General features: G+C 39.7%; 1 protein-coding gene and 1 non-coding gene across 4 annotated transcripts in view; both read left to right on the forward strand.

Moving 5' to 3' along the window:
- Nucleotides 1–23075, forward strand: part of FNTA (farnesyltransferase, CAAX box, alpha) — a 30636-nt gene extending 7561 nt beyond the window's left edge. For 2 of the 3 annotated variants that reach the window (XM_031669532.1, XM_031669533.1), the window contains exons 3-9: nucleotides 1206–1320; nucleotides 6510–6614; nucleotides 8733–8859; nucleotides 14574–14722; nucleotides 20416–20478; nucleotides 22001–22172; nucleotides 22450–23075. In XM_031669532.1, the coding sequence (XP_031525392.1) occupies nucleotides 1206–1320; nucleotides 6510–6614; nucleotides 8733–8859; nucleotides 14574–14722; nucleotides 20416–20478; nucleotides 22001–22172; nucleotides 22450–22572 (854 nt within the window). In that variant the 3' untranslated portion in view covers nucleotides 22573–23075. Of the gene's footprint in view, nucleotides 1–1205; nucleotides 1321–6509; nucleotides 6615–8732; nucleotides 8860–14573; nucleotides 14723–17618; nucleotides 17783–20415; nucleotides 20479–22000; nucleotides 22173–22449 lie in introns of all 3 variants that reach the window. The other variant, XR_002523785.2, reaches the window with a different exon arrangement.
- LOC116268782 lies at nucleotides 10305–10464 on the forward strand. The gene has a single exon (XR_004175945.1). It is a non-coding gene; the product is annotated as a U1 spliceosomal RNA (small nuclear RNA).
- Nucleotides 23076–24724: the final 1649 nt, after the last annotated feature.

The raw sequence follows: 24724 nt of genomic DNA on the forward strand, positions 1-24724 counted from the left end.
CATCTAATATTCTACTTGGCTATAAATGACCCCTTCCTGTTTTTTTCTTTTCAGAGACAGGCTCTCACTATGTTACTCAGGCTGGTCTCAAACTCTTGGGCTCAAGCAGTCCTCCTGCCTCAGCCTCTCGAGTAGCTGAGATTACAGGTGCAGACCACCATACCTGGCAGTTCCTTATTTTTTTTTTTTTTGAGACAGTGTTGCACTGTCACCCAGGCTGGTTGCTTGCGATCATGGCTCACTGCAGCCTTGACCTCCCAGGCTCAAGTGATCTTCCTACCTCCGCCTCCCGAGTAGCTGTGACTGCAGGCCTGGATCACCACACCTGATTAATTTCTATACTTTTTTGTAGAGGCAGGGTTTCACTATGTTGCCCAGGCTGATTTCAAACTGCTGGGTTCAAGTAATCTGCCTGCCTCTCAGTCTTTTGTTTTTTATGTAACCCAGTGCTCCCAATAAATATCCTTGGATACTTGCACACATATGGGAGTATATTTGTGAGAGAACTTTCTAGAGCTGGAATTACTGGGTCAAAGAGGATGTAAATTTTAATTATTTGTTGTAGAAGTTTTTATACTTGTTTACATTATCTTTAATAATGTATGAGTGAAAAATGCAAAGCCCAGAATGTGATGGGATCTCGTTTGCATAAAAAATGAAGGATGGAATTAGGCTATATACTTGTAGATGCATAGAATATATTTGGAAGGATACACTAGAATGAGTTAATAATGGTTGCTTCTAGGGAGGAGGATTGGGAATTTAGTGGAATGGAAATCTAGCGTGAACCTTTTTGTACTGTTTGAGTTTTCTGCCTTTGGGTGGGCATATTTTTCAGTTAAATATCTGATCAAAATAAAATGTCAGAAAAACAGGTATATGAATATATTTGAATATATGCACCCCTAATTTTCCTTTTATACATAAGGTCTATGGGAGATTTGGAATCTGGCATTAACTCATATGCGCACACGTAAGCAGTAAGCATACGGTTATACATAAATAGCCCATGCTTTTTGTGGCTGTGACACTAGGGCATTATCAGGGTGGGGCCACAGCCACTTGACTCTTTATTTTGCTTGTTGGTATAAATGATACACAGGCAAATAAAATATCTTTATAGGTATAGTGACTAGTGACATTATACATTATAGTGCTAATTTTAAGTAAGATGATCCTAATGTAGTTGTGTGCTCTATCTCTAGTTAGAGATGTTTATGATTACTTCCGAGCTGTCCTGCAGCGTGATGAAAGAAGTGAACGAGCTTTTAAGCTAACCCGGGATGCTATTGAGTTAAATGCGGCCAATTATACAGTGTGGTAAGTAATACACATCATCAGTATTCCCTGCTTAAATGTTTTACTTCAAGTGGCTTTTCTTTTTTTAAACTGCACTTTTCTTTTTTTAAACTGTACTTTAATTTTTTTAAACTGTACTTTATTTTTTTTTGAAGGGGGGAGGGAGTTTCACTTTTGTTGCCCAGGCTGGAGTACAATTGGTGCGATCTTGGCCCACTGCATCCTCTGCCTCCTGGGTTCAAGTGAGTTTCCTGCCTCAGCCTTCTGAGTAACTGGGATTACAGGCGCCCACCACCACGCCTGGCTAATTTTTTTTGTATTTTTGGTAGAGACACGGTTTCACCATGTTGGCCAAGCTGGTCTTGATATCCTGACCTCAGGTAATCCACTCCCCGCAGCCTCCTAAAGTGTTTGGATTATAGGTGTGAGCCACTGCGCCTGGCCTTTAATTTCTATCAAAATAACAATTCGTGTGTGGGTTTAAAAGTTAAGCTGCGTGAAAAGTAGCGATCTCCAGTCCATTCCCTCCCACTGCCAGTCCCACTCTGCAGAGATGGTAACTCTTAGGGATTTTTTTCTTGAATTAACCTCCATATTCTAGATAATTTGCTTAATTGTTTTTATTTTTTTCATTTCATTTTATTTTATTTTATCTTATTTTTTATTTTTATTTTTGAGATGGAGTCTTGATTTGTCACCCAGGCTGCAGTGCAATGGCGTGATCTCGGCTCACTGCAACTTGCGCCTCAAGGGTTCAACCAATTCTCCTGCCTCAGCCTCCCCAGTAGCTGGGATTACAGGCACACACCACCATGCCCGGCTAATTTTTGTATTTTTAGTAGAAACGGGGGTTTCACCATGTTGATCAGGCTGGCCTCCATGTCCTGACCTTGTGATCCGCCCACCTGAGCCTTCCAAAGTGCTGGGATTACAGACGTGAACTGCTGTGCCCGGCTTATGTTTTTCCTTTAAAACATTATTCCTTCTGTGAAAGATGGTTCGTTCTCCACTACCCTCCCTACATCACAAATGAGCACTCAGTTTATGTCCATGCTGACACACTATTTTTTTTTTTTTTTTTGAGACGGAGTTTCACTCTTTTTGTCCAGGTTGGAGTGCAATGGTGTGATCTCGGCTCACTGCAACCTCCGCCTTCAGGTTCAATCAGTTCTCCTGCATCAGCCTCCCAGGTATCTGGGATTACAGCCATGCGCCCCCACACCCGTCTGATTTTGTATTTTTAGTAGAGATGGGGTTTCACCATGTTACTCAGGCTGGTCTCGACCTTCCGACCTCAGGTGATCCCACCCGCCTCATCCTCCCAAAGTGTTGGGATTACAGGCATGAGCCACTGTGCCCGGCTGCTGACCCACATTTAATAGTGTAATTACATTCCCTCTGTCATTTTTGTTTTCTTTGTACCAGTAAGTAATTTGTCTTCCAGATGCTCTGATATATGTGAAGTGTCATTTTTCTATTGAACACAGGTCATCCTTCAGTTCCATTTTTCTCTTCACCAGTTGGATGCTACATAGCTGGTCTTCAGCTCATTTGTGTGTTAGATCCCCTGTGTCCTAGATCCCATACCTTTCTCTTTCTTGATTCACTTTCTCATTTTATAGAGCATATCATTGAATAGAAGGATGGAAAATAATTTTTGAGATTTATACAATTAAAAATCATTAGTCTCCCTTCAACTTTAGTAATAAAATTCTAGATTGGACATTATTTTCACTCAGCATTTTAAAACTTTTTCTGTTTCTCTTAGCTTCTTTTCAGCTTGAGAAGATTTCCATTCCTTTGTTTAAAACTTTTCTTTTTCTCTTTATGTTCTGGGGATTCTTCTGTGTTCTTCTGATAATTTCTTCTCTTTCCTCTGTTTTCTTTTTCTGAAATGCCTTTTAGTTCTATGTTGTATCTCCTGGATTTTTTTTTTTTTTTTTTGAGATGGAGTTTCAATCTGTCGCCCAGGCTGGAGTGCAGTGGCGCAATCTTGGCTCACTGCAAGCTCTGCTTCCTGGGTTCATGCCATTCTCCTGTCTCAGCATTCCGAGTAGCTGGAACTACAGGCACCTGCCACCACGCCCAGCTAATTTTGTTTTTGTATTTTTAGTAGAGACGGAGTTTCACTGTGTTAGCCAGGATGGTCTCGATCTCCCGACCTCATGATCTGCCCACCTCAGCCTCCCAAAGTGCTGGAATTACAGGCGTGAGCCACCACGCCTGGCCTTCTCCTGGATTTTTCTTATTTTCATTTGTTTATGTTTTTATTTACTTTTGAGATATTTCATCAATTTTATTTTCTAACTTGTATGGATTTTTAAAGATTCTGCATACAGTTTTAATTTGGGGGAGCTGTTTTTTTGTTCTCTGAATATTTTTTTTAAATAGCATCGTGTGTGTGTGTTTTGTTTTTTTAATTTCATGGACGTGAGATCTTTTCATCTCTTTTGTTCTCTTTCACATAAATATTTTTCTCAGTGGTTGGTAATTTTTGATTTTCTCTTTTTGCGTATGTGAGAGGAAAAATCCTGATTGGAAGCCTTGTATGTGGCAGGATTTATCAGTTGGAGGGCTTCACTGTGAAGTTACTGAGTGGGGGATGTGGCTGTGTTGTAGTGAAATCTCACTTGTCAGTATTTAAGTCTTTTCTCTTGGACAGTGTGTCTCTCAAAGAGTATTAACTGGTTTATTGCCTCAGTAATGTACATTTGACTGCCATAGTTCTGAGGGGTTAGGCAGGGGAAGATGATAGGAGAGTCTCACTGTTTAGGATATCAACTTTTTGCTTTTTTGCAAATCTTATCCTGTTGCAATTTGAAATAGAAACTTTTTTTTTTTCTAACTTTGTATATCAACATTTTAAATGTCCTTATTTCCACCCTTTAACTCACCCTGCCTTCCAATGTGCCTTGTAATCCATTCTGCTTCAGATTTTTCCAGAGAATAAAGCCACTTGTCTCCTGCCCAAGACAGGATGTCACTTCTGCTCAGGGTAGTGGGAACGGTCTTGGCCACCAAGGACTCTTTCTATAGACTTTCCACTGCTTTTAGTCCCACCTTTGACCCCCAGTTTTGGAAATATGTCATACCTCTGACTTCTGGAATTTTCTTAAAGTCTTATTCTATTTTTTAGTCAGTTAAATCTTGTCTATCTGCTTACACTTCCCATAGTGTCGTTGACCTCTTCCAGTTGCCGTGGTGTCTTTGTCCCTGATTCTCTTTGTTCTTGTGGGTTTATTCCTTTGTTGTCATTTTACTGGGGTTTTATTAGGGAGTGAGAATAAACTTGTTTACTTAATCTACCCTGTTTAACTGGAATTCTCAGTGTGTTTCATCATTTTTGGAACTTAGATTACACTTAAAGATTTCCTGCGAGTTTATTGCTGTTTTGAAAGAAGCAGTATACCTGGAATCAATTACCGATAAAAGCCAAGGGCTTATATTTACATGCTCTGGGAAGTCTACTGTTGTTGTTGTTGTTTTTTTTTGAATAATAATGGGGAGAAATACTGTTGTCTCTCCTGTTTAGCGTTTTATTTTATTTTATTTCTATTAATTTTTTTGAGATGGAGTCTCATGCTGTTACCCATTGGAGTACAGTGACATGATCTTGGCTCACTGCAACCTCCGCCTCCCGGGTTCAAGCGATTCTTGTGCCGCAGTGTCGCAAATAGCTGGAATTACAGGTGTCTGACACCACACCCAGCTAATTTTTGTATTTTTATTTGTTCATTTGTTTGTTTTTTGAGACGGAGTCTCGCTCTGTCACCCAGGCTGGAGTGCAGTGGTGTAATCATTGCTCACTACAACCTCTGACTCCTGGGTTCAAGCGAGTCTCCTGCCTCAGTCTCCCGAGTAGCTGGGACTACAGCTGCATGCCACCAAGCCCAGCTAATGTTTTTGTGTTTTTAGTAGAGATGGGGTTTTACCATGTTAGCCAGGCTGGTCTCAAACTCCTGACCTCGAGTGATCTGCTGCCTTGGCCTCCCAAAGTGAGCAGTTCATTTTAAAAGCTAATAAAATTAGGTCCTGGAATGTCCCTTACTATATGTTGAGTTAAAAATTTTGAAGTAAAACTAGACCAGAACTAACGACGTCTTTAGGAAAATTGTGTGGTGGTGGTGGTGGTGGTTAAACCCCACCTATGGGGAATTTAAAGACAAACTTGTTTCATTTACAAGTAGCATTTTTGTGGTGGTTCTAAAAGTAAATATTTTGTTAATGTGTATAATAGAATTAATTTCTTATATGGATAATGTATCTACACGAACAAGGTATACTGTATAGGGAAAGAAATGTCTTTGATTCTCATGTTATAGAACACTGGTGACCAGAGTAGTACCTGAATATAATTTTAGTTGGTTGTCTGTCATTACTTAAGAATAAGAAATTTACTTTTCTTCTATCTCATACTTGTTACCTTTCACTATTTTTTTCTTTTTGAAACGGAGTTTCGCTCTTGTTGCCCGGTCTGGAGTGCAATGGCATGATCTTGGCTTACTGCAGCCTCTGCCTTCTGGGTTCAAGTGATTCTCCTGCCTCAGCCTCCCAGGTAGCTGGGATTACAGGCATGCGCCACCTTGCCAGCTAATTTTGTATTTTTAGTAGAGACGGGGTTTCTCCATGTCGGTTAGGCTGGTCTCAAACTCCTGACCGCAGGTAATCTGCCTCTGAAAGTGCTCGGGTTACAGGCATGAGCCACCGCGCCCGGCCACCTTTCACTGTTTTTACTAAAAGGGCTTGATTTCTTCCAGTGACCAGATAGTCGTATGAATTTGGACACTCACAAGCAGTTAAATTGTTAAATTTTTTTTTTTTCTTTTTTTTGGGGTGGAATCTCCCTCTGTCGCCCAGGCTAGAGTGCAGTGGCGTGATCTTGGCTCACTGCAACCTCTGCCTCCTGGGTTCAGGCAATTCTCCTGCTTCAGCCTCACCGAGCAACTGGGACTACAGGCGTGCACCACCATGCCAGCTAATTTTTTTTTGTATTTTAGTAGAGACGAGGTTTCACCACATTGGCAAGGATGGTCTTGAACTCGACCTCATGTGATCCGCACACTATGCCTGGCCTATATAATTGTTAAATTATACAGATTACCTGACAAAAATTTATCTAACTCTATTGCTGACTTGTAGCTGTATTTGACATTGTTATTAGGCAACTTCTGTGGAATAATGCGACTTTGGATGTTTTATGTTTGCCCTAGGCATTTCCGGAGAGTTCTCTTAAAGTCACTTCAGAAGGATCTACATGAGGAAATGAACTACATCACTGCAATAATTGAGGAGCAGCCCAAAAACTATCAAGTTTGGTAAGTTTGGAGTCTTGCCGTGTCTCCCAGGCTGGAGTACAGTGGTGTAATCTCGGCCCACTGCAGCCTCTGCCTCCCAGGTTCAAGTGATTCTCCAGCTTCAGCCTCCTGGGTAGCTGGGATTACAGGCACATGCCACCACACCTGGCTAATTTTGTATTTTTAGTAGAGATGGGGTTTTGCCATGTTGGCCAGGCTGGTCTCGAACTTCTGACCTCAGGTGATCTGCCAGCCTCAGCCTCCCAAAGTGCTGGGATTACAGGTGTGAGCCATCCTGCCTGGCCTAGAATTTTATTTAAAAACTACCACTCTAGCCAGGTGCAGTGGCTCATGCCTGTAATCCCAGCAGTTTGGGAGGCTGAGGCGAGCGAATCACTTTAGTTCAGGAGTTCAAGACCAGCCTGGCCAACATGGTGAATCCCTGTCTCTACTAAAAATACAAAAATTTAACCAGGTGTGGTGGCACGCCTGTAATCGCTGCTACTCAGGAGGCTGAGTCAGGAGAATCACTTTAACCCAGGAGGTGGAGGTTGCAGTGAGCTGAGATCACACCACTGCACTCCAGCCTGGGTGACTGAGTGAGACTCTGTCTGAAAAAAAATAAATAAATAAAAAATTAAAAAACTAAAAACTTTACCATTGTAGCCTCTTGATTACAAGATTGTTGTATTTCTAAGAAATTACATTATAAAATAATTGGTTTAATGAGAAAAGAGATTAAATGGAGAGTGTCATACCCTCACTAAAGTTATTTACCCTGTGGAATTAAGGTGCTTTTATGTAAAAATCTGTAGCTATAAAATTCTGACATCACAGGCATTAGTATTTGATTACATCGTGTTTTTGCTGAAGAGAAATTGTTTTTCTTTTCTGGATACTGCAGACAGTGTCATTAGCACTTCATCACCCACTGTTATGTAAAACACAAAACCACTCAAAGTAGCTGCTACAGAAAGCGCAGCAGTTTTTAAATTGTTGTACATTTCTAGTTGTCCATTCTGTTCGTTTTATAACCAGTATAATAGAGGTAATGCAAATTATGTATCCCAGTTAACTAAGCATTTTATTAACTTCTAACTATGAAAACTTATGCTGTAACATAAAGCCCTATAATTCCTTAAATTGGAGAACATCAGCGTGGACTTTTTCTTCCTCAGTTTGATATCCTGGAGGATCTGATTCTTAGCTTTCTAAATTACTGAACTCACCAGCAACCTGGAAAAATAAAATGCAGGTAGTGTTCATTGACTTGGAGGATTTCTAAAATAAATTTGGAAACCTTCTGTCTAGGCTTTTGTTTTTGGTAGTATCTTGTGTTAATCTGTAAGACGAATTTTTAGATTTTCCAGGCATGTAGAATAGTCATTAAGCATTAAATCCTTCCTTTTTTCCTATTATTCTGCTCACTTTTAGTTGAATGAATGTTATACTCTAATAGATTTTTTAAAGATCCATTTTGAGAGAGAGTTCACTAACCATATAATTCCCTCATTCAAAGTATATAATTCAGTGTTTTTTAGTGTATATACAGATCTGTACAATCATTACCATAGTGAAGTTTAGAACATTTTCACTAATAGAGTTCTATAAATAATTTCAGCCAAAGAAAAAAATGGAACCCAATATAAAATAAGCCTTAAGTGTTTTCCTAGTACAGGAACTCCTCTGTTGACAGCTTGCAACTTGTCATAGCTACTTGCCGGTGTAGCAGTGAATTCAGTTCTGCCCACTAATTTGTAGACTGAGAAACTGCTTGTTTGGTGACACTTTGCACTTAGGGAAAATTGATAGGTGTTTGTTAAGTAGAGAAACTTACATATTTAATAAAATAATAGCACATTTTATCTTGTCTCTCATTATACAATCTAGTAATGTTTCTGAATTTTTTGACACAATTTCATGGTTGTTGAAAGATACTACCAGATGTAGTTTGAGATAAACTATCTGATTTTTTTTCTATTTTTTTTTTGTGTGTGTTCCTTTTCTCTCCAGTAGAGTGTTGAGAATTAGAGATGAATTTTTGTTTGTTGCATATCAGCTTTACAACATGTGCTGCTGATGTTTTAGTTCTTGGGTAAATTAACACAAAACTTCTCTCCCTTCTTCTCTGGGCTTTAGGCATCATAGGCGAGTATTAGTGGAATGGCTAAGAGATCCATCTCAGGAGCTTGAATTTATTGCTGATATTCTTAATCAGGATGCAAAGAATTATCATGCCTGGCAGCATCGACAATGGGTTATTCAGGTATTGCCTTTCTTGTACAGTGTTTGTCAGATTTTTATTTTTTTAATTGAACTAAATTACTCTTTTTTAAAAATTTTTTTAATTTTTGAACTAAATTACTCTTAAAGTCTGTTTGTAAACCAAAACACACGCATATGTAGATCATTGCACACAATGTATAATAATTAAAAATTATTGGCCATGTTTGGTGGCTCATGTCTGTGATCCCAGTACTTTGGGAGGCCAAGGCAGGAGGATTGAGTGAGGCCAGGAGTTTGAGATCAGCCTGGGCAACAAAGTGAGACCTCCGTCTTTACAAAAAATAGAAAACTTAGCCAGGCATGGTGGCGCACCCCTGTTTTCACAGCTGCTTGAGAGGCTGAGGCAGGAGGATTGCTTGAGCCCAAGAATTCGAGGTTGCAGTGAGCTATGATTACACCACTGCACTCTACCCTCGGCAACAGAGTGAGACCCCATCTATTAAAAAAAAAAAGGGAAGAATTATTAAGGTAATTAAAACCTGACATCCTTCATGTTAGCTAATCTTAATAATCTCTTTGGATATGGTACATTTTTAGTATTTTTTAGATTGAATTTGTATCATATTTGCTAACAAATTGAGTATAAAAAGTAGCATATTTTTACTACAGATGTATTATTTTGACTAACAGGTATATATAATATACATTAAGTTTTTTTCATATATAAACTTTGGAATATGATTTTACAGTAACTTAAATAAAACTTAAAGTTGTTTTAATAAAAGTAACTTAAATAAAAACTTAATTTTATTTCTACCCACATGTCAAAAGTTTTCTGCTAAATCCTGAATAGAATAGTTGTAACTCCCACTCTGGGTATTTTATTTATTTTAAACAGTTCTAGTATTGTTTCCTGTGAATTTTTTCCAGGAATTGCTACTTTCTGCACTATTCATTAGACCAAGAGCATTTCACCAAATATTTAAAACTTGAAAATGTTTAAACTTTTCCAAATTTGATTAAAGGGATAACGTATTCTAAAGGTATTCAATATTTTTACTTATTTCTGAAAAACTTAATCACATAAAGGCATACATTTTACACATACAGCTCTCTCCATCTACCACAGTAGATTAAGACATAGAACATAACCAGTATTTTTGAAAAGCTCCCTTAACTGACATGCTTCTTACTGAAATTATCATAAATGATTCCTATGAGAAAGGATTCCAGAATATCCCTTAATTGGGTTGTAGCTTATGCATTTCTATTTATTTTATAAAGTGTACGTAATTGTCTTGTTTTCATATTTGATATATTACGGTTTTACATGTTTCCAACATAATTTTTAAAAGGTAGTGATTTCAACTATAATGAATTCTGAAAACTGAACAGAGAATCTGTTCTATACATTTTAATATGCGAAATAAAAAGGAAATAACTTGTCCCAAGTGGGACATATATACATCCTTTAATTCATGTGAGTTACTTACCTGGCAGGGGAGATGTCATGATCTCTAAGGTGGTTTTCCCAGGGCAAAGCATACTTGTTGCACTCCGGATATGTTGACCCCTGCAATTTCCCCAAATGTGGAAAGCTCAACTGCATAGTTTGTGATAGGAGGATTGTGTGGCACTTTCTTCTGGTCTTCACAGTTTAAGAGCAGGTTTTCTCTGTTTATTTTTATTAAAAAAAAAAAAAAAAAGCTGGGTGCGGTGGCTCATGCCTGTAATCCCAGCACTTTGGGAGGCCGAGACGGGCGGATCACGACGTCAGGAGATTGAGACCATCCTGGCTAATACAGTGAAACCCTGTCTCTACTAAAAAGACAAAAATATTAGCTGGGTGTAGTGGCAGGCGCCTGTGGTCCCAGCTACTCGGGAGGCTGAGGCAGGAGAATGGCATGAACCTGGGAGACGGAGCTTGCAGTGAGCTGAGATAGTGCCACTGCACTCCAGCCTGGGCGACAGGGAGACCCTGTCTCAAAAAAAAAAAAATATATATATATATATATATATACATATGTGTGTGTGTGTGTGTATATATATGTGAGTCAGTGGTTCTCAAGCAGCGGTGATTGTGCCCCCAGGGGACATTTTTGGTTGTTAGAACTTGGGGCATGTTGCTCTTGGCATCTATTGAGTAGAGGGCCAGGATGCTGCTAAACATCCCAAAATGCACAGGACAGTCCCCCACAACAAAGAATTACCCAGCCCGTACTCTCAGTAGTGTCAAAGCCAAGGAACGTGGTCTGTTTCTATATGGAAAGCTGTTTTATCAGTATTTCAATTATTTTCAATGAGGATTTAATGAGTTCAGCATAGTCTTTGATGACCTAAAATGGGACTATGAGATGGTTGTTTAAAAAATATTTCGTGACATATATATAAAAAAGTGGTAAAATTTTAGTTTTAAACGTTAGTTTTAAACATGAATTATAAACATTCATGGCCTGTATGTCATTGGCATTGACTGTACTAGAGCCTCTTAAGTGAAGGAGTGGAGGACCCTTCTTTGTCCCCAACTGTATTTTACTGTATTTCATGTATATCTCATTTATATAAAATACAGTAAAAATCAATTACTTTAAAAATGAGGCTGGGTGCAGTGGCTCATGCCTGTAATCCCAACACTTTGGGAGGCCCAGGCAAGTGGATTCCATGAGGCCAGGGGTACAAGACCAGCCTGGCAACATGGCAAAACCCCGACTCTACAAAAAATACAAAAAAAATTAGACGAACGTAGTGGCGCATGCTTGTGTTCGCAGCTACTCAGAAGGCTGAGGCGGGAGAATCACTTGAGCCCAAGAGGTCGAGGCTATGGTGAGCTATGCTCATGCCACTGCACTCCAGCCTGGGTGACAAAATGAGACCCTGTCTCGAAAGAAAAAAAAATTAGAAGTGAAATACAGACACACGCAATACTACTCACCAGTCAAAAGAAGTGAATGATCCATACAGGCAACAACTTGGATGGATCTCAAGGGTATGATCCTTAGTGGAAAGGGAATTCTCAGGTTTCAAACTGTATGGCTCCATTGAGATAATATCCTTGAAACAGCAAAATTATAGATGTAGAGAACAGATCAGAGGTTGCCAGGGTGAGGGAAAAGGGGGTACAGCTATAAAGATAGGGGTAGCATGAGGCAGTTTCTGTGTGCTGAAAATCTTGATTGTGATTATACTATACATGAGATAAAATTGTGTAGATTTATATTCTACCCCCACTCACCCACCTGTACCACGTACACACAAGTGAGTACATGTAAAATCTGAACAAGGTGAGCAGTTCCATTAACACTAATGTACAGATGTCATTTTCTGGTTTTGGAATTGCACTTTAGTTAGTAAGATGTTTACCGTTTGGGGAATCTAAATGAAGGTTATACAGGGCACTGTGTTATATTTGTAACTTCCATGAATCTGAAAACAAACAAAAACATGTATAGAAGACCCTACTCCCTGTTTTTCATTATTAGACTCAACAGACATAAAATTGTTACATTGATACAAAAGCTTGTAGTTGTTTACTCTCTTTCTATATTTAGCATGCTGGAGACTGAGAACAGTGGGAGGACACCAATCAGTGCCCACCCTAGGCACTGGTTCCTGAACTTGACTAGGAACTTTCACAAAAATGTTACTTTCCTTAACGTGTTTATTTTTATGATCACCTGTAAAATCAGGGACTATCATAGGAGATTTTTACGTTTTTGCTGTTATCAAATAAGAAGACTCTATTATCTTTTTCAAAGTGAATGTCCCCTACTTTCAAAGTATTTGTAAGTTTTATCATTCTCCTCTTTTAAATTATCTTTATTGGTTCTCTTCCCCCATGATGTTTTTTATTAAGACAGCTTTATAATATAAAAAATTTGTATTGGCCAGGTGCAGTGACTCATGCCTGTAATCCCAGCACTTTGGGAGGCCGAGGTGGGCAGATTGCTTGAGCTCACGAGTTCAGGACCAGCCTGGCTTGGTTGGGTGCTGTGGCTCACGCCTGTAATCCCAGCATGTTGGGAGGCCGAGGCGGGCAGATGGCGAGGTCAGGAGATAGAGACCATCCTGACTAACACGGTGAAACCCCGTCTCTACTAAAAATACAAAAATTAGCCAGGCGTGGTGGCAGGTGCCTGTAGTCCCAGCTACTTGGGAGGCTGAGGCAGGAGAATGACGTGAGCCCGGGAGGTGGAGCTTGCAGTGAGCCGAGATAGCACCACTGCACTCCATCCTGGGTTACAGAGTGAGACTCTGTCTCAAAAAAAAAAAAGACCAGCCTGACCAACATGGTAAAACCTGGTCTCTAGGTAAAACCTGGTCTCTACGAAAACTACAAAAATTAGGTGGTTATGTTGGTGCATGCCTGTAGTCCCAGCTACTTGAGGGACTGAGGCAAGAATGTCGTTTTAACCCGGGAGACGGAGGTTACAGTGAGCTGAGACTATGCCACTGCACTGCAGCCTGGGTGACCAAGTGAGACGCTGACTCAATAAAAATAATAGAAATTTATATCTTTGTCCAATTGTGTATATTTCTTTTTTTTTTTTGAGACAGGGTCTCTTTCTGTTGCCCAGAGTGCAGTGGTGTGATCATAGCTCACTGCAGCCTTAAACTCCTAGGCTCAAGTGATCCTCTTCAGCCTCCTGAGTAGCTGGGATCTAGGCATGTGCCACCATGCCCAACTAATTTTTTTATTTTTATTTTTGTTATTTTTATTAATAAAAATATTGGGCGTGCCACCAATAAAAATACAAATAAATTTTTGTATTTTTAGTAGAGACGGGGTTTCACCCTGTTAGCCAAGTTGGTCTCAAACTCCTGACCTCAGGTGATCCGCCCACTTTGACCTCCCAAAGTGCTGGGATTATAAACGTGAGCCACCGTGCCTGGCCTGTCTTTATTATTTTTCCAGATGAGGTCTTGTTATGTTGCCTCAGCTGGTCTCGAACTCCTGGCCTCAAGTGACCTTTCTGCCTCAGCCTCCTGAAGCAGTGGGATTGCCCATGAGAGCCACCACTCCTGACCATGTATGCTTCTCTCCATGTATTTTAATGTAATTTTATCATATATGTGCACTTTTGAATGCTACCCTTTTACTTAATTTTCATTTTTGAATGCTGCCCTTTTACTTCGATTATTAATATCGGCCAGGCATGGTGGCTTAAGCCTATAATCCCAGCACCTTAGGAGGCTGAGGTGGGTGGATCACCTGAAGTTGGGAGTTCGAGACCAGCCTGACCAACATGGAGAAACCCCATGTCTACTAAAAATACAAAATTAGCCAGGCGTGGAGGCGCATGTCATCCCAGCTACTCGGGAGGCTGAGGCAGGAGAATAGCTTGAACCCGGGAGGTGGAGGTTACAGTGAGCGGAGATCACGCCATTGCACTCCAGCCTGGGCAACAAGAGTGAAACTCCGTCTCAAAAAAAAAAAGATATATTAATATCAAGTCACATCAAATTTATATCTATACTCATTCTCTTACTAGTGAGTTTGTTGGGGTTTTTTTTCCTCAAAATTTTCTTGGATGTCTTTTTGCCTGCTTTCTGTATATGTCTTTCCAGGCTCTGTAATCAATTTCATACTTATATCCCCCTCTATTTCCTTTACTTGCAGCTGTCACTACTTTCTGAATTTGTGATAAATCCTGTGTCCTCAGTTCCGTCGTCTTTGTTGTAGTTTTTTTTTATTTTTATTGTTCATAAATAATGGGACATTTCTGATTGGATTATTTTTCTAAATTTTTCCTTTAGGAATTTAAACTTTGGGAAAATGAGCTGCAGTATGTGGACCAACTTCTCAAAGAGGATGTGAGAAATAACTCTGTCTGGAACCAAAGATACTTCGTTATTTCTAACACCACTGGCTACAATGATCGTGCTGTATTGGAGAGAGAAGTCCAGTTAGTAATCTCCTTCACTTGCTCATTCATTACAAACATGTTTGCATGCCTACCATGTCTCAGGCACTGGGGATACAGCAGATCAAGATCCTACCTCATGGAACTAAAAGAGGACAGAGTACTGAGTGAAACATATGATGATAAATTTACAAATAATGTAGCATACCTCTACTTCGTTGTATCTTAAGTTTCTTGAAATATTGCTACTGGAGATTGAAAAGAAATCTTAATGTTATGAGGTATTGTTTAAGAAGCTTTATTTTAAAACCATCTCATTAAATTCCGTTGCATTTTAGATAGTTGTCCCTAGATGCCATGTTACCCTAGTTGCAGGGTTTGGGGCCGGTAAGTTTTTGTTGCAGGGGGCTATCTTGTGTTTTGTAGGGTATTTAGCAGCATCCTGGCCTTAAAACAGTGTTTTCAGACATTGCCAAATGTCCCCTGAGCGGTAAAGTCACCCCCAAGTTGAGAACTAGTATACAAAGAGCTATTATTAGAGCTAGAAATTTCTGAATTGGCATCAATTTCTATATTGTATCCATAAACATTAGTAGCCGCGATTTTTGTGACCTTATTTGTCCATTGTGTGTGTGTCTGTTTCATAATTTGAACAGGCTTGTTGTTTTCAGAGCCTGATGAGATGGGAGTCGTGATCTGAGTGTAAACATGTATGAGTGACTGTTGGGTGGAGCTGACTGGTATGGTGCATCTCCTCTCCTCCAAGCTCTTGATGTTGCCTGGATCAAGGCAGCTTGCTCTTCTTTTATCTGCTCTATACAGGATTCTGGTGACTTAAAATTTATGAAAGGTTTTAATCCATGTCTCACCTTAACATTCTGCTCTGGGCTTATATCTGGAGCGTGCACTACCCCTCAAGCACACTTTATGTTTTTTTCTAGTGCTCTCCTATATAAAGCTCTACAGGCATACCTGATTTTTTGAGCCTTGCAGATACTATGTTTTTTGTTGTTTTTGTTTTAACAAGTTGAAGGTTTGTGGCAGTCTTGCGTTGAGCATGTCTGTCAGTGCCATTCTTTATCACTGCACGTGTTCACTTTGTGTCTCCGTGTCACATTTTGGTACTCCTCAGTATTTCATATTTTTTCGTAATCATTATGTCTGTTCCAGTGATTTGTGATCAGTCATCTTTGATCAGTCATCTATTGTAATTGTTTGGGGGTGCCACAGACTGCACCCATATAAAATAGCGAATATCACTGTTGCATGTGTTCTACCATCTCTCTCCCTCCCCTCAGGCCTCCCTATTCCCTGAGACACAACAATATTGAAATTAAGCCAATTAACCCTACAATGTTCTCTGAGTGTTCAAGTGAAAGGAAGAGTCACACCCTCTCACTTTAAATCAAAAGCTATAAATGATTAAGCTTAGTGAGGAACACATGTCAAAAGCTGAGATAGGTGCAAAGCTAGGTCACTTGCACCAAACACCAAACTCATAAGAAAGAGTTCTTGAAGGAAATTAAAAGTGCTGCTCCAGTGAACACATGGACAAAATAGCATTATTGCTGATATGGAGGAAGTTTGAGTGGCCTGGATAAAAGATAAGACCAGCCACAGCATTCCCTTAAGCCAAAGCCTAATCCAGTGGAAGCCCTAATTCTCTTTAATTTGATGAAGGCTGAGAGAAGTGAGGAAGCGGCAGAAGAAAACCTGGATGCTAGCAGAGGCTGGTTCATGAGGTATAAGAAAGAAGCCATCTCCATAGCATGGAAGTGCAAGGTGAAGCAGCAAGTGCTGCTGGAGAAGCTGCAGCGACTTCTCCAGAAGATCCAGCTCAGATCACTGATGAAGGTGACTGCATGTAAACAGAAGGTTTTCAGTGTAGATGAAACAGCCTTCTATTGGAAGAAGATGCCATCTAGGACTTTTCATAGCCAGAGAGAAGGCACTGCTTCAAAGCTTCATACAGCTGGCTGAATCTTGTTAGGGTCTAAGGCAGCTGGTGACTTTAAGTTGAAACCAGTGCTCTATGACGATTCTGGAAATCCTAGGGCCTTTAAGAATTATGCTGAATCTCCTCTGCCTGTACTCTATAAATGGAACAACAAAGCCTGGATGACAGCACATCTGTTTACAGCATGGTTTACTGAATATTTTAAGCCCTCTTTGAGGTCTATTGTTCAGAAAAATTTCTTTGAAAATATGACTGTTCATTGACAATGGACCTGGTCACCCAAGAGCTCTAATGGAGATGTGCAAGGAGATGCTGTTTTCAAGCCTGTGAACACAACATCCGTTCTGCAGCCCATGGATAAAGGAGTCATTTTGATTTTAAAGTCTTACTATTTAAGAAATAAATTTTGTAAGGCTATGAGCTGCCATAGATAGTGATTCCTCCAGTGAATCTGCGGAGTCGATTGAAAACTTTCTGGGAAGAATTTACCATTCTAGATGCTATGAGGAATATTCGTGATTCATAGGAGGAGGTCAAAATATCAACATTAACAGGAGTTTGGAAGAAGTTGATTCCAGCCCTCATGGATGACTTTGAGGGGTTCAAGACTTTAGAGGAAGAAGGAACTGCTGCTGTGGTGGAAACAGCAAGGAAACTAGAATTAGAAGTGCAGCCTGAAGATGTGACCGAACTGCTGCATCATGACAATACTTGATCAGATAAGGAGTTGCTTCTTACGGATGAGCAAAAGAAGTAGTTTCTCAAGATGGAATCTAATCCTGGTAACGACGTTGTGAAATCACATTGTTGAAATGACAACAAAGGATTTTTAATATTGTAAATATTACCTAAACTTAGTTGATAAAGCAGCAGCAGAATATGTGAGAGGATTGACTCCAGTTTAGAAAAGTTTTACTGTAAAATGCTATCAGACAGCATCACATGCTACAGAGAAATCTTTTACTGTTGTCTTATTTTAAGAAATTGCCACAGCCACCTCATCCTTCAGCACCCAGCACCCTACCCTGATCAGTCAGCAGCCATCAACATGGAGGCCAGACCCTCCACCAGCAGAAAGATTACGACTTGCTGAAGGCTCAGATGATCATTAGCATTTTTTAGCAATAAAGTATTTTTTAATTGAGGTATGTACATTGTTTTTTTAGATATGATGCTATTGCATACTAGACTACAATGTAGTGTAAACATAATTTGTATGTGCTGGGAAACAGAAAAGTCGTGTGACTTGCTTAATTGTGATAAAATCGCTTTGTTGAACCTTCGATATCTGTAAGGTATTCCTGTACTGTTCAATATGGTAGCCACTAGCCACATACAGCTATTTAAGTTTCAACCAGTGTGATTATAAAAAATTAAAAATAGAGTTCTTTCATTGCACATGTCCTATTTCGGGCATTCAGTACCCGCATGTGGCTAGTGACTACCATATTGGACAGCACATACAAAGAACATTTCCATCATCCCTGGCAGTTTTATTGAACTTTATTGGTCTAAAGATTGACAGTAGTTAGTGGTAACAAAGTATTTTAAAAGTTGAATATGAAGAGTTTTCAAAATGCAAGCTTATAGCCTTTTCAGAGGCAGATCACTGGCTTCCTATTGCCAAATAGAAACAGAAGTATTTAAAATGTGAAGAGTAGCTGTAGGTATCTAGAATTTACAGGTTGTTAACTTTTTTTTCACTCTAAGCATACACAGATGTACATAATTATTTTGTCATCTTTTTCCTTTTATTACAAAAGTAATACAGTGTAGTTATGGGGGAAATTGTACCGAATTCTATAAAGTAAAACGTCAAAGTCTTTTACTGTTCTTCATCCCACATCCCATTTTCCAGAGTGAGGTATAATTGGGTGAATTTTTCCAAACTTTGTAAATACACTTGCAAACATTTATACACAGCAACCTAATAATAATTATATAGACATTGCCTTTTCACTTAATGTGTCATGGCCCTTTTTCTAGACTATGAGCGCATAGTCTTCTAGTACTACCAATAACAGCATTTGTCAAGCATTTACTATATGCTACTAATTCTAACAGCTCTCTGAGACACTTCATGAAGAACTTGAGGTTCCAGGTAATTCTGTAATTTGCCCAAGAGCACATAATTTATGGGACCAGAATTTGAAGTGAGGTAGCCTGACTTCAAAGTTCATCGGTCTTTTTGTTTGTTTGTTTTCCTAAGAGACAGGGTTTCGCTCTGTCACCCAGGCTGGAGTGCAGTCACGGATCATAGCTCACTGCTGCCTTGAGCTCCTGAGCGCAAGGAATCCTCTCACCTCAGCCTCCGAGTAGCTGGGACTACAGGCATGTGCCACTGCACCCAGCTAAGTGTTAAAATTTTTTGTAGAGATGAGGTCTCATTATGTTGCCCAGACTAGTCTTGATCTCCTGGCCTCAAGCAGTCTTCCTGCTTTGATCTCTGAAAGCGCATGTTTTAACCATAAAAATAGGTAATGCTTTAGTACACATGTACATAAATAAAAATTTAGATATTGCCAAGATGAAATTAAGAATCTTAAATAAGGACCAGCTAAGACCTGCAGGGACATGATTTCGCAAATAATTGGAAACAAGTCATGTAAAAGTAGTTGGAAAAATACTTTTATCATGTTGAATGAGTTTATTATTACTCTGTGGAAAAAAAAAATTTACAGTAACAGCGCTGCAGCAGAACCATGACTACCAAGCTTGTCAGTGACTTACTCATCTGAACAATTATGTGGTGAAGCACGTTCTGTGCTCCCTTGGGATTTGTAATTGAGTCTGAATTATATTTAACCTGTTTAAGGGGAAGACAAAGGTATGGAGCACCCATTTTGACAGGGAATCACATCACAGTTTACTAGTCATCTTGCTTTGAAATACAAGAAATACGTTGTGTTGATTTTTCATTTTTATTCTTTGTCTATGTAATTTCCATGCCATTTTTTAATGATAGCTAAAGATTATTGGGACGTAAGTAGAGCTTAGCTTTGAAATACAAGAAATACGTTGTGTTGATTTTTCATTTTTATTCTTTGTCTATGTAATTTCCATGCCATTTTTTAATGATAGCTAAAGATTATTGGGACGTAAGTAGAGCTTAGACTGCTTTTCCAATGTTGCTTTACCAGTAAATGGAAAGTCTTCTTTTAGCTGATGTTTTCTTCAAAAGGAAAATCTTCCATATTATTTAAAGGAAATATTTTATGTTACTTTTATTCCTATTGTGAATTGAAGCTTTTAGATTAGTTTTGTGTCCTTCCCTAGAACTGAATTGACAGCTGCAGTCTTAAGGTATTCTCTGATTTAAATATGACCTAGAGAGGTGCCACAGTGCACTAAGAGAGATGCTTACCCAAGTGAAAGTGTGTTTCCAAAGTTGCGCCACAATCTTAGTAAAACTGTGTCTCGGCCGGGCGCTCTGGCTCATGTCTATAATCTCAGCACTTTGGGAGGCCGAGGCAGGCAGATCACAAGGTCAGGAGTTCGAGACCAGCCTGGTCAATATGGTGAAACCCTGTCTCTACTAAAAATACAAAAATCAGCTGGGTGTGGTGGCGGGTGCCTGTTGTCCCAACTACTGGGGAGGCTGAGGCAGGAGTATGACTTGAACCTGGGAGGCGGAGGTTGCAGTGAACTGAGATTGTGCCACTGCACTCCAGCCTGGGTGACAGAGCAAGACTCCGTTTCAAAAAAAAAAAAAAAGAAAAGATGTGTCTCATCCTTGCACTGTTCTTTTAAAATTGTATATATATATTTTTTCTTGCAGATACACTCTGGAAATGATTAAACTAGTACCACATAATGAAAGTGCGTGGAACTATTTGAAAGGGTAAGAGGTTGTTTTTGCTTTTTTAATACAAAAAATGAAGTGGCTATATAATGCATCATGGAGTATATTCCATAATCAGATTCCAAAAGGATAGTAAAGAATTTTTCATTTTTCTGGACCTAAGAGCAGACGTGTAACAGCATTATGGAAACTCTCTGGAAAAGTGCCTTCTGCCCTTCTCTGCACCTGCCAAGTACCTACCAACACCGTTTTCAGAATAATCCATCAGTAAATAATGCCATTTTAATTGTATTTACGAATTCTGTAGTCTTTATATCAAAGAATGGAGCATACACACACCCAGGCTCTGGTTGGCTCAGGAACACAGTAAAGCAGGGTAGTTTATGGGTAGATTTTGCCAATGGGCAGCCAGCCTTTCTGTTTTCATTTCTAGAGATCTCCACCTTCAAGTTAATCTCAACTAGAAAAGGTTTCACTTGCCTGGCCACTGTCATAACTAAGCTCCTTGTTGAACATAAGAGGTCTTCAAGGAAACTAGGCTCAAAGAGCACAAAATATGGAATCAGTCACCCTTGGAGATGTGTCAGGGGAGGTGCCTATAGTATCTGAAGAGCTTGAGGGATGAGAAGCCATCTCAAGAGAAGATGAGGGCTGGGCATGTTAGCTCACGCCTGCGATCCCAGCACTTTGGGAGGCCAAGGTGGGTGGATCACTTGAGGCTAGCAGGTCGAGACCAGCCTGGCCAACATTGCAAAACCCCGTCTCTACTAAAAATACAAAAATTAGTTGAGCATGTTGGTGCACACGTGTAATCCCAGCTACTTGGGAGGCTGAAGCACGAGAGTTGCTTAAACCCGGAGGCAGAGGTCAGAGTGAGCTGAGATCACACCACTGTGCTCCAGCCTGGGCGACAGAGTGAGACCCTGTCTCAAAGAAAAAAAAGAAACAACATCTCTCCTGGTTTTGCCCTTCACTTTTTAAGATGATTTATTCTGTGTGTTGTACAGTTTAAGTTATAAATGAATACTTTTAAACTTCATTTTTAAAAACTTTTTTTACTTAGCTCTTAATTATCCTTTTTTTTTTTGGAGACAGGATCTCACTGTGTTCTCCAGGCTGGAGGGCAGTGGCATGATCATGGCCCACTGCAGTCTCGATCTTCTAGGCTCTAGTGATTCTCCCACCTCAGCCTCCCAAGTAGCTGAGACTATAGGTGCCACCACTAGGCATGGATGATTTTTAAAAAAATTTTAGTAGAGATGAGATCTTGCTGTTTTACCCAGGCTGATCTTGAACTCCTGGGTTCAAGTGTTCCATCTGCCTGTGCTTCCCAGAGTGTTGTGATTACAGGCATGAGCCACTGCACCTGGCCAGTTCTTAATTAACTAATGATCTATGATAAGACTCATGTAATGTAAAAGTTTCATGATAGTTTCAGCCTCATTAATTCAAAATAACTCTCCTTTTCTTGTTTGTGTTTCAGGGTTTATTTTCTCTTGATCTTTCTACTGCTTTTCTTCCTTCACAAAATCAAGTGTTTGTTTTTTGTTGTTGTTTACAGGATTTTGCAGGATCGTGGTCTTTCCAAATACCCTAATCTGTTAAATCAATTACTCGATTTACAACCAAGTCATAGTTCCCCCTACCTAATTGCCTTTCTTGTGGATATCTATGAAGACATGCTAGAAAACCAGTGTGACAATAAGGAAGACATTCTTAATAAAGCATTAGAGGTAAGCTGGTGGGGCTCAGTGCTATTGTTTTTGGTATCTGAGAATTGGTCAGCCCAATGCCACTAATATCCATGTCCCCTTTCAACATTGTTACTCAGAATTCAGTGCAGGGCTATTTCTGGTTAGGGGCAGCATTGATATCACTTGGCAACACAGCCTGTGACTCTTAATAGTGTGTCTCATTTGAATGTGATCTAAGTTAAATTGTATTGGCTCAAAGGCATTTGCCCTTGAGATTGGATTACATATTACTTTAATTTTTATTTTTCATTTTCAGTTATGTGAAATCCTAGCTAAAGAAAAGGACACTATAAGAAAGGAATATTGGAGATATATTGGAAGATCCCTTCAAAGCAAACACAGCACAGAAAATGACTCACAAACAAATGTACAGCAATAACACCATCCAGAAGAACTTGATGGAATGCTTTTATTTTTTATTAAGGGACACTGCAGGAATTTAAAGCGAGAGTGGTCCCTCCCTTTGCCTGTGGTGTGAAAGTGCATCACACAGGTAATTGCTTTTTAACAAGAACTGATGCTCCTTGGGTGCTGCTGCTACTCAGACTAGCTCTAAGTAATGTGATTCTTCTAAAGCAAAGTCATTGGATGGAGGAGGAAGAAAAAGTCCCATAAAGGAACTTTTGTAGTCCTATCAACGTGTAATCTAATCCCTTAGCATCAACTCCTCCCTCAGTGGTACACGCATCAAGATTTGTAGCAGTAATAACTGCGGGTCACTTGTATGTAATGGATATGAGGTAGCTGAAGTTTGGTTCAGTAAGCAGGGAATACAGTGGTTCCATCAGAGCTGGTCTGCACACTCACATTATCTTGCTATCACTGTAACCAACTAATGCCAAAAGAATGGTTTTGTAATAAAATTATAGCTGTATCTAAAAACAGTGTCACAGTAGTTTGATTTTTTAATAGCATTTATATATTATACAAGACATATTGTCTCAGAAAAGCAGTTAGAAAGAAAATACTGCTATAAAACTATAAACTAGAAACATGATGTGTTGGAGGAAATGTTAAAATGTAAATTGGTCAGTTCTTGACTGAAAGTGACAAAATCCACTCAAGGTAGTTTAAACCCAAAGGGTTTATTCAGGTATATAAATATCTCACAGAAGAATTGCCTGATCTTTTAGAAGTACATTCCGGAACCATACTACACAACTGGACCATCCCATTGCTGCTGCCTGTGCCCGAATCAGGAAACTGCTGGATGAGGAATGAGGAAGCCACAACCCTGGCTGCCAGCTCCAGGACTGTGCTGTCTCTGCATGTTCCTTGCAAAGCACATCTGCTGCTTTTCCCATGTAGTGTGGTTCCAAGTTAAAGGCTCACTGCAGTGCATCTGATTGGAAGGAACCAACAGGATGTCTTAAAATCTTAACTACAGAGGAATCTGGAAAGTGTAGTTTGTAGCTTTCCAGCATGTATGATGCAGGATGCCATGCCAGGAAAGAGTTGGGAGCGGTTAGCAAGCTAGCTTGCTGTACCTGCACTTAATTCAATCTCACTTTATTTATTTTTATATATTGGTTTTTTTTACATGGAGTCTCACTCTGTCACCCAGGCTGGAGTGCAGTGGAGTGATTGCGGCTTACTGCAACCTCCACTGCCGGGCTCAAGTAATTCTCCTGCCCCAGCTTCCCTACTAGCTGGGATTATAGGCGCCCGCCACCATGCCTGGCTAATTTTTGTATTGTTAGTAGAGACGGGGTTTCACCATGTTGGCCAGGCTGGTCATGAACTCCTGACCTCAAGTAGTACGCCTGCTTTGGCCTCCCAAAGTGTTGGGATTACAGACATGAGACACCAGGTCCGGCCTCAATCTCACTTTATCTGTAATTTTTGTTCAATGTCAAAGCACCAAAGTACAACTAGGGAAATCATATAGAGTTAAATAGTCATCCTTTCTCAAGATAAATTTAGGAAATAATATTTTAATACTTTTGGAAGAAAATATATGTAGTGAGTGTTATTTCTAACATTTTACATGTTTTTGTTGTTTTTAGAATCCAAAAATCTCAATTTTATTTTTGAAGCTGCCATAAAGTGCCATTTCCATGTAGACCATTTCAGAGGTGTCATAAGGATCAAAAGCTACATAGAGAAGTTCTCACAAGATAGCCATTACACTCAGCCGGGCGCAATGACTCATGCATGTAATCCCAGCACTTTGGGAGGCCGAGGCGGGCAGATCATTTGAGGTCAGGAGTTCAAGACCAGCCTGGCCAACATGGTGAAAGCCCTGTCTCTACTAAAAATTCAAAAATTAGCCAGGCGTGGTGGCAGGCACCTGTAATCCTAGCTACTTGGGAGGCTGAGACAGGAGAATTGCTTAAACCCAGTATGTGGAGGTTGCAGCAAGCTAAGATTGTGCCATTACACTCCACCCTGGGCAATAGAATGAGACTTAGTCTCAAAAAAAAAAAAAAAAAAAAAAAAATTAGCCTTAGAAACCGTAATCGGTGACTCAAAACTGATTGGATTTGGGACTTTGGACTCAACGGCTTATACAGACAGCTTAATAAAAAGCA

Source organism: Papio anubis, chromosome 8 (genome assembly GCF_008728515.1).
Source record: "Papio anubis isolate 15944 chromosome 8, Panubis1.0, whole genome shotgun sequence".
NCBI classification, from domain to species: domain Eukaryota; kingdom Metazoa; phylum Chordata; class Mammalia; order Primates; family Cercopithecidae; genus Papio; species Papio anubis.